Source organism: Mirounga leonina, unplaced genomic scaffold (genome assembly GCF_011800145.1).
Source record: "Mirounga leonina isolate KUSES-001 unplaced genomic scaffold, KU_Mleo_1.0 Mir_169, whole genome shotgun sequence".
NCBI lineage: Eukaryota > Metazoa > Chordata > Mammalia > Carnivora > Phocidae > Mirounga > Mirounga leonina.
The window spans coordinates 14,806,243-14,820,009 of NW_023270431.1; the positions used below are offsets into that span (position 1 = coordinate 14,806,243).

At 36.4% G+C, this 13,767-nt stretch overlaps 1 protein-coding gene across 1 annotated transcript in view; it reads left to right on the forward strand.

The window, feature by feature from the left end:
* Window positions 1-13,767, forward strand: part of EPHA3 (EPH receptor A3) — a 360,422-nt gene that overhangs the window by 276,359 nt on the left and 70,296 nt on the right. Inside the window, exons 6-9 of the mRNA XM_035015173.1 lie at window positions 2,144-2,268; window positions 5,277-5,439; window positions 12,839-12,941; window positions 13,650-13,717. Of these exons, the coding sequence (XP_034871064.1) occupies window positions 2,144-2,268; window positions 5,277-5,439; window positions 12,839-12,941; window positions 13,650-13,717 (459 nt within the window). The remainder of the gene's footprint in view (window positions 1-2,143; window positions 2,269-5,276; window positions 5,440-12,838; window positions 12,942-13,649; window positions 13,718-13,767) is intronic.

The window sequence follows — 13,767 nt, forward strand, 5'->3', positions numbered from 1 at the left end:
TCTCACTTTTTTTTTTTTAAGAGATGCCATACATGATAATTTTCAAACTTCTTTGAAAATGGATTTTAAGTGTTAGGGAAAATAAACCAGTTTCATGGTGATACAGAATGAATGTAGGGTCTCCATGTGTTATTTGGAAAGTGTTCCAACATCGAGCATCTTTGAAATGCTCTGTAAGTGTATATTAAAAGTTACTCTATTAATGGATTTAATTCAGTAGGAAAATTAGTGGAATTTTTCTGTTTTTGTTTTTTTTTAAAAGGAAAACTTGTTTCCCAGGATGTTAGGGCTGTGATTTTTCTATTAGCAATTGGATAATGAATTATTTTTTTTTTAAGTAGTAGGATTAGGTTAAAAGAAAATAATTCTCAAAAAATTAACATACTTTTATTTATTTATAACTGAGTGATATATTTAGAAACACTGAATACATTTATAAAATTTTAACTAAATATAACCACAATAAATTATCCTTTGCTTGGAATCAATTTCAGAGCATCAAACCACTATAGGTTGGGAGGTGGGGTGTAAGGGTATGGTGAGGCCAATCCAGGAAATAAAATAATAATACTGAATAGATGAAAACTAAATATGAAAGTTAAATGATGTTAAGTTACATGAAATGATAGTAATTGCTAATGGGAGCAAAATATTAATAAGAAAATGTATTTACTTTTCCATCAGAAAAACACCACCTACATTTTTCTTTGACAAAAGATTAAATAATCATTGCCAGGCCATTAAATTAATGATGCTTTAGTTACAAAAGAGTTCACAAGATCTTACAATAATAGAAATAGGAGGATGGGACACTTATTGCAATGGATTCTTCATTTAGACTTACCCTTTCTAATAAAGTGTCATGAGGCAAGCTTAATGAAAACTCTATTGTTAAGTGAGGAATAAAAATGAAAGGCATTTATAGACAGGAACAATTTGAGAGGTTAGATGCAAAAGTCAATGTGACAATCACAGAAACATCAAATCCACAAATACAAAACTTCTAACGTTAGCTATACACAGCGTTCTAATAGTTCTTGGCTTGAGAAAAATCTATAAGAAAATAGGTCCTTTAGCAATGAAAACAATTCAACAGTTAATGTACTTGAGAATTCTTCATTTTTGGTTGTTTCATGTTTGCAATTTATTTTGCTGCATTCCATTAGGGCAGGATGCTGCTGAACCCCGCAGTGAGATATTTCAGTTGGCCAGTGTACCAGGATTGAGTTTTGAAACCAGAAGTGCACTGAGGGATAGTATGCATTTTTATTTTTAATGGAAGGATTTGAAGTAGGAGGTCACTTAAAATATATTTAAGCTTCAATTAGAAATGAGGGTGACCCTATGATATCTGATCCAAAGAGATGATTTTTATTCATATTCTGTATTTTCGATAATGCATAGCAGAACATAACAAATATAGAGTCAACACCTAATGAGATACCTCAGAATATATCCAGAGACTTGTGACATAAAAAGCAGTCAGTTCCTTAGTACTTATTAAATATTCTCTTTTTAAGATATAAAAATGTAAAAGCAGATGACTATTGTGTCCTGATGTATATTTTTATTCATGAGAGATTTTTGTCAAAAGTCAAGACCTCCTATAATATGTTCTAAACCCTGTCCATTTTACAATACACTAAATATTATTATTACCTATAGATACCATGGGACTCCTTGTGCATAATGGTTTCCAGTCCTCTTACAGTGTTGCGTATGAAAATGTTATCAATGAGCTGCAGAATCTGGTATTAATAACTTTGCAACATTATAACAAATAGGTAGCCCTGATGTTTTGTTCTTTTTTTAATATATCAAATATATTTCATTGCTTACATTATAGTAGCAGATTGAAAACATCTGCTCACTTGCCACTAGTCCACCAGCAGTTGAAAATCTCAGCTCATTTTCCATAGGCCTGTATGTACCAGGGCTATAATCCAGCTGCTGAGGCTTGATATGGGGCCAGATTAATACTCCAGAGCCTTTGAAATGGAGATTGTGCTTTCTTGCCAAAGATTAGAGCAATGATAGCCTGCATTTGCTTGTTCCTTTCTTTCTCTGCTCTTCTTTACCACCCTTCCTAATTGGATTGATTCCTGTCCTCCCACTATCCCCTCCCATTGTTCTTTCTCTACAGCTCCATCACCTGTCATGACGATTAAGAAGGATCGAACATCGAGAAACAGCATCTCTTTATCTTGGCAGGAACCTGAACACCCTAATGGGATCATATTGGACTACGAGGTCAAATACTATGAAAAGGTGAGGAGATGATGTTAAAGGGTTGGGCTGTGTAGAGAAAGAGGTGACCTTCTTATGAGCTATGCAATTGCCAAGAAACCAATGGCATTGCTAAGAAGTGGTAGACCTCTGTTTGGAACTCTGGTCACGTGATACCTTTGATTTATCAGTGGAGGGGGTTTTGAAATCATTGTGTCAAATATCCCCCATTTTTTAACAATAAGTCACAGCAAAGATGTCAGTACCAAACTTAAGCCATCTAGTTATGGCATTAGAAATGACATTTATGTCTTCTACTGAGACCCCTGTTCTACCAATTATTTCACAGTGATTCCTGAGCCTATTGATGAGCTATTTCTTAGTTCATTGCCTTAAGCCTCATTTCTTGACCTTTACCTTCACATGAATTTCATTCAGTATAGATTGGAACATTGAACTAATAACAAAACCATTGTATTATTGAACTGACAATGAAAAGCTTTCTTGATACTGTACAAGGTAATTTAGAAGGTGGGAATGGATGGATAAGTTTGCTCCACATCATAAAATTGTGGTTCAGTAATACAATTATAAAAATAGATACATGATTATTTATAAGTAGAATTTAGGCTATAGTATTTCATCACCTCTAAACGGCACTTATTTCTCCCTGGTTATAAATTATGGTGAGGTTTGAAAGCAAGATGTATTCAAATCTTATCAGAGCTGGGTGGTTTTATAGCTACTAATGTGAGCAAAACATATTTGTGTGCAGGTTACAAAGTATTTTCAAGTGAATTAAAAGCAAATTGTGCATTTATATAGCACTTTATAGAACACTTTTGAGTACATTATTTAATTTTGAATTGTCTGATGATCCTATGAAATTGGTTAATTAGATTCATTCACAAATAAGAAAACAGAGTCAGTGGCATTATTTGAATTTCTCACAGCCTCGCTGCTAATAAACAGGTCCCAGTTTTGAATCCTGGAAGCCATGACTCCTCCTTTAGTGTGTTTTCCTGTATCACATGCCTTGCTCTACGTGAGAATGGATTATTAGGAACATAAGAATGATCAGTTGTGCAAACAAAGCATAATGTATAAACATTCATTTGCATTGTGTAGCTATTCTTTTAATTAAGGTTAATGTATTTCACAAATGTGTTGCCATTTTTTTTTTCATTGTGCCCCATGCAGGGAAAAGGAATGTCTCTTTCATTAAAAGAAAAGAGAGGCCTAATCAACTTCATTATGCTAAAGTCGTAGTATAAATAACTTATATCCTAGTTTTTAGTGCTCCACTGTAGCACCGGAAATACTCATCTGATCATGATCTTCTATTTTTAAAAGTTTGACAAGAAAGATGGGGCAAATATAAGAATCCATGTTTTACAGACGATGCAACAAAATAAAAAGAAAAGTAATGACACATCTCAGTTCAGACTGGATAGCAAAGCCAGGAAGCACCCAACCTTTAGATCTACAGGGCCAAATCAAAAATGCAGTTAATTTATATTCAAGTCTTTCAAACATAAAGAAAATTCTGAACTTCTTTCAAATTCTACCAACAAAGCACAATGCACATCCTTGTATTAAAACAATACTACCCAGTGCAGGAAAAAATGGCTGAATCTATTCATTATTCCCTAAGCATTTTAAAATTTGATAGAAACATTCATGCAATACTATCTTTAATATGTTTATATAAATATTTATATCACACATACATAAATTTAAAAATTATTCCCAAATGTATATAATGCTTGGAAATATTTTGAATGTTTCACTAGAATTTAAGCTCTATAAGGTCTAGCTTTCTTGACTAGTTCACTAATGATGATGAGCAGAGTCAAGTTTGGGGTATAGGTTCAACAAGTTTTTTAACAAATGAAATAATTATTTCTATAAAATAAATATATTTGATCCTCTTCATTTTTTAATATACCAACTTAAATGCTATCTAGTACATGACTAGCATCTTTAACTACAAAGTATCTGTAATGTATACTTCTTCTGTAATATGCTATGTCATTTTGGTTAAGAATATCCACTCTGGGCCAACCCCCAGGTGCAGGGACCTTCCACCATTGTTCAAAATCAGGTTACCCGTAAAATACTCAGTGTATATTAATGTGCCTTAGGGGAAAAACACAATTCTATGTAAATCCATTTTTTCTACACAAGGCTTGACACAAAAAGACTTTCTTGTTAATGTGCACTGTGAATCGCCTAACATACAATCTCAGTCCCCTGGAGGAGATCCTTTGGGGAAATATCTCTAGACTTTGATCTGAAGATATTTGTCTCTACTAAACCACAGTGACTTAGATTAAATACAGTGCACATATAACTGATGCTGAGAAAGTTATGAATGTAGAGCTATATGTAAAACCTGGACCTTTTTTAAGTTTAATATTTTATAATTGCTAAAAATATTTTTCTGAGAATCAGTAGGGCATTCCTATTAAGTTTATTTATTTTTTTTAAAGATTTTATTTATTTATTTGACAGAGACAGCGAGAGCAGGAACACAAGCAGGGGGAGTGGGAGAGGGAGAAGCAGGCTTCCCGCTGAGTAGGGAGCCTGATGTGGGACTTGATCCCAGGACCCTGGGATCATGACCTGAGCCGAAGGCAGCCGCTTAACGACTGAGCCACCCAGGCGCCCACATTCCTATTAAGTTTAATTCAAAGGAGTATTTTCCTTTTTGTAAGTTTATTTTTGAAATTAGAACAAAGATTTCATTTAGACTTAGCTTTGAAGAAAACATATTTTCACTGGCATATTCACTAACTGGTAAGAATGAAAACTTTCCCTGATTTATGTGCAGGACACAAATCATTTTACACAAGTTAGGAGATTCTGTAAATAATTTTAGCTTAAAAGATGCCTCTATTGTTTTCATAGAGTGAAATGACTGTCATCTCTTTTATATGTCCTATGCTCTGTGTTAAAATCTGAAAGAACTGATTTTGAGTGGTTCACCTTTTTATCATTTGATAGCGTTATGAAGATTTGATTTTAACATGATTTTTCTTACCTCAAAGCAGGAGCAAGAGACAAGTTACACCATTCTGAGGGCAAGAGGCACAAATGTTACCATCAGTAGCCTCAAGCCTGACACCACTTATGTGTTCCAAATCCGAGCCCGAACTGCAGCTGGATACGGGACCAACAGTCGCAAGTTTGAGTTTGAGACTAGCCCGGACTGTATGTATTATTTCAGTGTAAGGTATAGGGGGAGGGTTGTTGCAAAAGTGTCTGATAATTCATTCTCATTCTCTCTAAATTTTAACTTGGTTAAAATTTAGATAATATTTAGATATTGAGATACATTGAAAGTAAATTGCTTGAAATATTTAACAGATTTGTATTTGTGTGGGTGTGCATCTGTGTGTGTGTGTGTTGTTGTTTTTTTTTCTCTCTTACACATCAAACATATTCTAATGCCTGGAATGTTACTGGTCCTCTACTGGCCATAAATTGCTTTGAGGAACATTATGTAATATGATAACATACCCCCAGTACCTGTTAATCCAGATGTTCTTAGTTCATTGCATGATTCAGTGAACTACAAAAAAGAAACTTGCTGATCCGTGAGGATTTTAATATTGTTTTAATCCTTAACACGTTCAATCTTGTGTCACTTGAAGAATAAGGATTTTCTAAAACCTGATTTATCACCTCATTCACATTCACAAGCAGTTTGGATAGTCTTGTGCGTCTGACACCAAATTTGGCATAAATACATCTAAAATTGGCAAACATTTTCCCAATGGCATTTCTCTTTTCTTCAAATGCATTTGCTTCATACTAGAAAAACCCTCTGCTGAAAGATAATTTTCAAAAAGGTAATATCATGGCTGTGGTACTAATACAGAGTGAATACACATTCAAGTTCAAGTTAAGGGTTTTTAGTTTATTAATTAATGAGGAGAGTATTATATATTTATCTATATTTTATTTATGTTCATTATATCCTACAAAAGATTAAACTGGTTTACTTATTTATTTTTTAGATTAAACATGTTTAAAGGAAAATTCGAATAACAGATACGTATATACATATAAATACATATTTGTGCATGTATGTATATAGGCAATCAGGAATAGTTAAAAAAAATTATTAATTTCTCCCAAACCGATTAATATCCTATAGGACAATAAATGTAATGATTAAAGTCATTTTTTCTACTACACATAAACCATTTATGTCTCTAGTGAATGTTTTATTTTAATTGTAATGGGAAAAATTGTATACATCACTCAGTTCCCTGCAACTTAAATTCAGTTGTAAAAGAGCCTAGAAAGACAAAGATCAACACCCTTTAGAAACAGATTACCCAGGGAGGGTCTGACAATGGTCAGCTCTGTCCTGAAAGGAAACCCAGTAATCTCTTTTGACTGTCCCAATTTGCCATTTCTCCTGGCATGTATATTTCCTATCTAAATATTTTGTTCATGACATTAAATATCGTTGGCTTTGATACAGTAATATTTTTATTATGCCCACAATCCCTACCTAATAGAAACATTAAGGATTAACACAAATAATAAAAACTGTTCAAGTTAATATAATAGGTACTCCATCAAGTAGTTATTTTATGGCACACTTTTGGTCAGGTGATTAGAAATGCTGTTTACAATAACAAGCAGCACCTTCTGCAAGGTATTGAAAATCTAGTGTTCTTAGAAATTATCAGTTCACAGCTGGAACATGACAATTCTAACTCAAAGGGGAGCTGCCATCCTCAAAAGTGCAAATCTACACTTCAAGACCTCTCCTAATCCTCCCGTGATGGATGTACATGTTTACCCCACCGCGGGGTCATGGAAGTGCCTGCTCGGATCTCCCTGCTGCCTCCAGTGGGCAGACTGCAGTGGGCAGACAGCCTTGGCTGCTGCCCCTTCAGGACCCACCGCAGCCTTCATGCATGGGCCACGCTCCCCTCGATGACTAACCACCGCAAGGGGACTGGTGTCAGGCCTTTTCTGCCTAATGCAGGATTCCTCTATGGACAATCTTCACTCTGGGGCTAGACTCCAAGGAGAAATCGTTCTCTGAGAACATTAGAATCGAAATGTTACAAAATACCATGAAAGTACATCTGAACAAGTTTTTAAAAACAAATTTAAAATTTTAGATGACACAATAACAAAGTTTAATTGCAATTTAACATTAGTAGTACTAAACCTTTTTGTAACGTTTAACTAGTGCAAAACAAGTTTCTTTTTTCTTTTTTTTTTCTTTTTACGATTTTATTTTCAAATAATCTCTACACCCAGCAAGAGGCTGGAACTCACAACCCTGAGAGCAAGAGTTGCATGCTCCACCAACTGAGTCTGTCAGGCTCCCTGCAGAAAAGTTTCTTGTTCTGAAATGATTATAAATTGATTTTTTTTCAAACTTTTAAATAATATTTAAGTTAACAACAACAAAATCTACATTTGCTTTACCAAGAAAGATCACAAATCCCAGGAAGAGAAAAAAACAAATGTTCATTATATCCAGTGGTAGAAATTAGGCAAATTGAGGGACAGGAGGGTCAGATCACCATTAGATAAACATTCATTATGTTCCACATATGCATGTTCTTAATCATCACTTAACTCTATCTGATATGTAAAAATGCAAAGGAAACAACAAATTCCAATATATGAATGTGATTCCAGATTTACTACAGATACTGCTGTGGCGGCAATCTGCACGAACCTCTAATGAGGCCTCAATGTCTGAGGTTTAAGAGCCCTACAGGGTCTTGGGGTTTTGCCAAATAAGTTTTATATTTGCAATACTTCCAATGATTGATAGAGCAGATAAAAAGAGGGATAAGGAAAAGATGAGCTTTTTAACATCTTCTTCCTCATTTATAAAAATCTTTGAGTTGTGCTGTTTGATTTTTTATTATTTATGTATTTTTAATGATTTTATTTATTTACTTGAGAGAGAGCAAGCAGAGCACGAGCGGGGACAGGAGCAGAGGGAGAGGGAGAAGCAGACTCTCCGCTCAGCAGGGACCTGGTTGCAGGACCCCGGGATCATGTCCTGAGCTGAAGGCAGACACTTCACTGATTGAGTCACCCAGGCTCCCCTCAGTCTGATTTTTTTAAAAAATCAATTTACTCTTGCTCCTTCACCATAAAATTCTTCCAGGCTTTAAATACAGATGAGACAAAAGGTATCTTCTGTCTTAAGGTGGGGAAAAAGACAAAAATCAACTTTCTATTTTTTTTTAAAGATTTATTTATTTGAGAGAGAGAGAAAGTTGGGGGGAAGGGCAGAGAGAGAGAAAATCTTCAAGCAGACTCCCCACTGAGTATGGAGTCTGATGCAGGGCTTGATGTCATGACCCTGAGGTCCTGACCTGAGCTGAAACCAAGAGTTGGATGCTTAACTGACTGAGCCACCCAGGCACCCCTAACTTTCTATTTTTTTAATCAAAATATTATCTTCATAAAAATTCTAAGAACTTAAGAGTCTTATTTGTTATATATTGATATTTAATATATATATGTATATACATATATAAAAGACTCATGTTTGGATTTCTTTAACAGTTTGCTATTTATTGTACTTTTTATTTTTTAAAAAAAATTCCTAGTTTTGGGGCGCCTGGGTGGCTCAGTCATTAAGCGTCTGCCTTCGGCTCAGGTCATGATCCCAGGGTCCTGGGATTGAGCCCCGCATCGGGCTCTCTGCTCGGCGGGAAGCCTGCTTCTCCCTCTCCCCCTCCCTCTGCTTGTGTTCCCTCTCTCGCTGTGTTTTGCTCTGTCAAATAAATAAAATCTTTAAAAAAAAAAAAATTTCCTAGTTTTTATTTTTAAAAATTATATGAAAAGTTCTCATTCATAACCCAAATAGATAGTTCTCGGTAGAACAAAGTGTATTTTTACCTGGAATTTAGATAATATTTTTTGAACTAGGTTAAAATGTCTTACTTTTTACAGTAATTGTCCTTCCTTTGACCAATGAGGAAACTGAGAAATAGGGAGGTTTAAATTAGCTTTCCAAAATCACACCATTGGTAAATGATGGGTCTGATTCTAGAACCCATGTATTTATGTGACAATATATTTAGCATTCTCCTAAATATTTTATCTGGTCCTGTTCCATAGGCTATTCAGATACTATTATTTCCTTTTTATGTGGCCTAGGACACAGAGTTTATATGTTTTTTCTCAGGTTGCATAGCCAGTAAGTGGGGTCAGTGAGCCTAGAATCTCCAAGTTTTGGAGTACTGATCCAGTGCTGTGATTGCACATTTCATATATATATATATATATATATATATACACTCCTATAAACCCTACAACTATAGTTGTAGGGTTTATAGGAGTAGAAGGGCTTCCCTAGAGTTAAGGCAACATCTCCAAAGTGCAAAGAGTATGAAACTGTGGCATGCTTGGAAACACAGTCAACTGTCTAGAAACCTTCAGTGGGCAGAAACTGAACCACAGCACTTTTTGCCAGTTTGTCACTGGGAAAATGAAATAATAAAAATATATAACATTTATTAAGCACTTACTATGTGCTTGGCACTGTTTTAAGTGTTTTAACTGCATTAGCCCATTTAATCCTCACAACAATGAGATATTATGTCACACAGCAAATAAGTGCAAATCCAGGCATTCTGGTTCACGAGAATGAGCTCCTAACCAGTCTGCTTTAGGGAGAGAAAGCTGGCAGTATGTATAGGATATACTAAAACAGGCAGTGACTAGAAACAGGGGAAGCAGTTTGCTTGTGGGAAAAAATATTCAAAATGAGTTTCTAAGACATAATAGACATTTAGCAGCATGTCACATAAAGTCATTGGACAATTCTATTATGCATTTAGTCAATATTACTCATTAAAATGTTTGCTAATTTCACCAGCAAAAATGATCAGTTTGATTATGTGCTTTAGATAGTCTCCAGGATTCATAGCTATTTAGAGCTAGAGGAAATTGCAGAGATGTTCTAGTTTAATCCTGCCTGTGTCAGAAAGATAAATTGAGAAGTCCTCTTTCTTCTGTCATGTTTCCCCTCCCAGTTTCACTGACCTTTATTTTATCAACTGGCTAAAATTTACAGAGAATGTAGAACTTGCTGCTCTTTATAAGTTATTACAGGGTACAAAATGGAAAGCATGAGATAGAGTTATTATTATAGGTTTATGGAGCATTATTGAATCACTAGGTTAAATTATTTTGCAGACTAATCACAGATCTATATCCCACACATGCGGATATATCTGTCCAGGTCTTCTGGGAGGCAGATAGGAAGATGGAATTACAAAAGCTTTATAGGGGGAAATGCAGGTAGGGGAAACAGGCTGGAAGAGAAGAAGTGTGGGGCAGCACCTCAGGCTGGGATGTAGGTCAGCTGTCTGTGAAGAGCGGGAGGGAAAAAGAAGCATCGAGAAGGAGGAAACTCAGACAACAGTGCAGCTCGGAGGGTCTCCCAAGCCCACGCAGAGCCCCGGAATGAAGACTGCCATTGAGGAATCCTGCATTGAGCAGGGAGGGCCTGACTCCAGTCCCCTTGCAGTGGTTAGTCATTGAGGGGAGCGTGTCCCATGCATAAAGGCTGTAGTGGGTCCTGAAGGGGGAGGCTGTCTGCGTGCTGCAGTCCTGGCAGCAGGGAGATCCAAGCAGGCACTCCCATGATGCCACAGTGGGGTAAACAACAGTTTGCTGGTAGTAAAGAATAAAGTGCTTGCAGCAGTTTAGATTATAAGTATGCCGTGCTGCCACACTTTGAGCTCTTTTTTTCAGATGCTGAGAAAACTTCTCAAATCCTATTTGTCATGTCTCTTCATTTGTATCACTTAGCTATTCCTAAAGCAGCATTATTTTCAAGAAAACCTTCCAAAGTTAGATGTTGATCAGACTGAACATTTGATATTGGCTTCTGGAGAGGAGACGGTATTCAAATAATCAAACTCTTTCTTCTAAGATCTTTTGATAGATCACTCATTCATCTGTGCACAGGCATTTACTACAAGAGGGATATATGTTAAAATATGAGCATGTGAAAGGGGTTGTTCCAGGAGCTGCGCATATTTTAGAAAGTCTAGAGATCAGGATGCTTATGGAGTTTGTTAGCAGATGAAGCTGGGGCTACAAGCAAGGAACAGGATCTTAAATGGCTTTACCTGCTCTGCTACAGAATTTGCATTTTATCTTAAAAGTGATGGAGAGCCCTACAGAACTTTTAGGCATGAGAATGACAAGGTCAGATTCATGGTTTAGAAGGAATACTATGGTGGCCATGCAAATAGAGACCAATTACGAATTTCTAACTGTAATCCAGAAGAGAAATGAAGACATAAACTAAAACACTTAAAGAGTTTGGTGATTAATTGGATATTGAATGATCAGAAGAGGGAAAAGACAAGATGACTTCATATTTATAGTCTATACCCTTGCTCCTCAAAATGTGGACTAGAATCAGCAGCAGCAGCATCACTCGGCGCTCACAAGAAAAGCAGGTGTCGGTCCCCATTCTAGACCAGCTGGATCAGAAACCACTTTTCCAAAAGATTCCTAAGTGTTTTGAATGAGCACTGAAGTTAGAGAAACATTGGTCTACCTCAAGGGTCAGTGAACTCATTCTGTAAAGGGCTAGGTAATAAATATTTTTGGCTTTGTGTATATAGTGTCTGTTATTCCTACTCAACTTGACTATTGTAGCATAAAAGCAATCAAAGACAGGGGCACCTGCGTGGCTCAGTCGTTAAGCGTCTGCCTTCTGCTCAGGTCATGATTCCAGGGTCCCAGGATTGAGCCCTGCATCGGGCTCCCTGCTCTTCTCCCTCTCCCACTCCCCTTGCTTGTGTTCCCTCTCTCACTGTGTCTCTCTGTCAAATAAATAAAAAAAAAAAACAACCAAAGACAATACACAAATGAATGTGTCTGTGTTCCAGTGCAATTTTACTAATGGACACCAAACTTGAATTTTATATAATTTACATGTCAAAAAATCTTCTTTTGACTTTTTACAACCATTAAAAAAATGTAAAACCACTGTAAGCTCCTAGGCTTTACAAAAACTGGTGGCAGGCCAGGTTTGACCCCTGGGCCATTTTTGCCAACACCTTGTCTAGGTGATTGAGTGAGTGAGTGATGGGCCATTTACAAAGTTAGGAAATACAGGGAGAAGAACAATTTGTTGGTGGTATGTGTTGTAAAACATTCAAATAACTCTAGATACTGGAGGCTAAACAAGCTTGATTAGAAAGCTTTTATCATTTCGTTCCTGGAAATCTTACCTGTTCTCTATGTGTCTCTGGTAACTTCTGGTTTATCCAATGAGTTTCTTTGCAGTGAGGATAGAGAAAACCAGTCCAGGATATTTCACATGGTAGGCACTCAAGGTGTGTTTGACTGATGCCATTGAAACAGAGTATTTTATCTTATAAACTAGAAATTTCAAGCACCATTGTAGGATATGTCTTTTTTTTTTTTTTTTTTTTTTTTTTTACATGAAGTGAAGAGTTCTGTCTACACTGTCTTAGGCAGTAAGCCACAGTTCAGGTAAAAACAGTAAATATGGCTTTTCTGTGCAGATGTTAGTTATGGTGTGTTAATGCCCGGCCTTTTCTTATTTTTCTCCTCCAACTCACAGCTTTCTCCATCTCTGGGGAAAACAGCCAAGTGGTCATGATTGCCATTTCGGCGGCTGTGGCCATTATCCTGCTCACGGTCGTCACCTACGTCTTGATCGGGAGGTGAGTTCATGGGCTCTTTTACCACTTACTTTCATTATTGCTTTGCCTGCTCCCTCAGTGGCTGCCAAAATCCGAAGAGTGTGGTCCATGAAGTATTTTAACAAATAAGCATGTCTCCACTTAGATCTAGATCTTTCTTTCTTCCCCTCCCTTTCTTTTGTTTCTTCATCTTTAGTTTTGATTTTCTTTCTTCCATTAAATTCCTGCCCCACTCTTCAACACATTCCAGTTCTCCTCTCCCTTTTGACCTCACTTGTAGGTTTAACTTTCTTTTTCCAATTATCCTCTCACTCTTCAAATACGCCCCAGATTTCCCTGCCACTTTCTCACCCAGAACACTGGTAATGCGGCACCGCACTAATCACTAACAATGGAGACTTTACCCTTCATTCATTCTAACAGCAGTTGTTAAAAAAAAAAAAAACACTATAAACACTTTCTAAGGCCATTATAAAAACTGAGCTGAAGGGGTCTGCACAGTGGGGAAGCAACTCTACATATCTCCTCATTAGGCAGCTTTCCAGAGTCCCCAGAGAAAGAGGCTTTCTATAAAGGATTTAGAAAATATGAAGTCATTAAACTTTCACTAAAGCATTTAATTGTTCGAGGAAAATGCTTTTTTTTTTTTGTGCTTTGCACATTCTGAGCATAGATAATTGCTTTAAGTATATTTTCTTTCTGTGTTCTCTTCCCTTGACTTACCTCCAGGTTCTGTGGCTATAACAAGTCAAAACACAGTACAGATGAAAAAAGGCTTCATTTCGGGAATGGACATTGTAAGTTCCTAAGCTGTTTTGGTGCTTTGGATTTTGTATTTCAGTTTTTC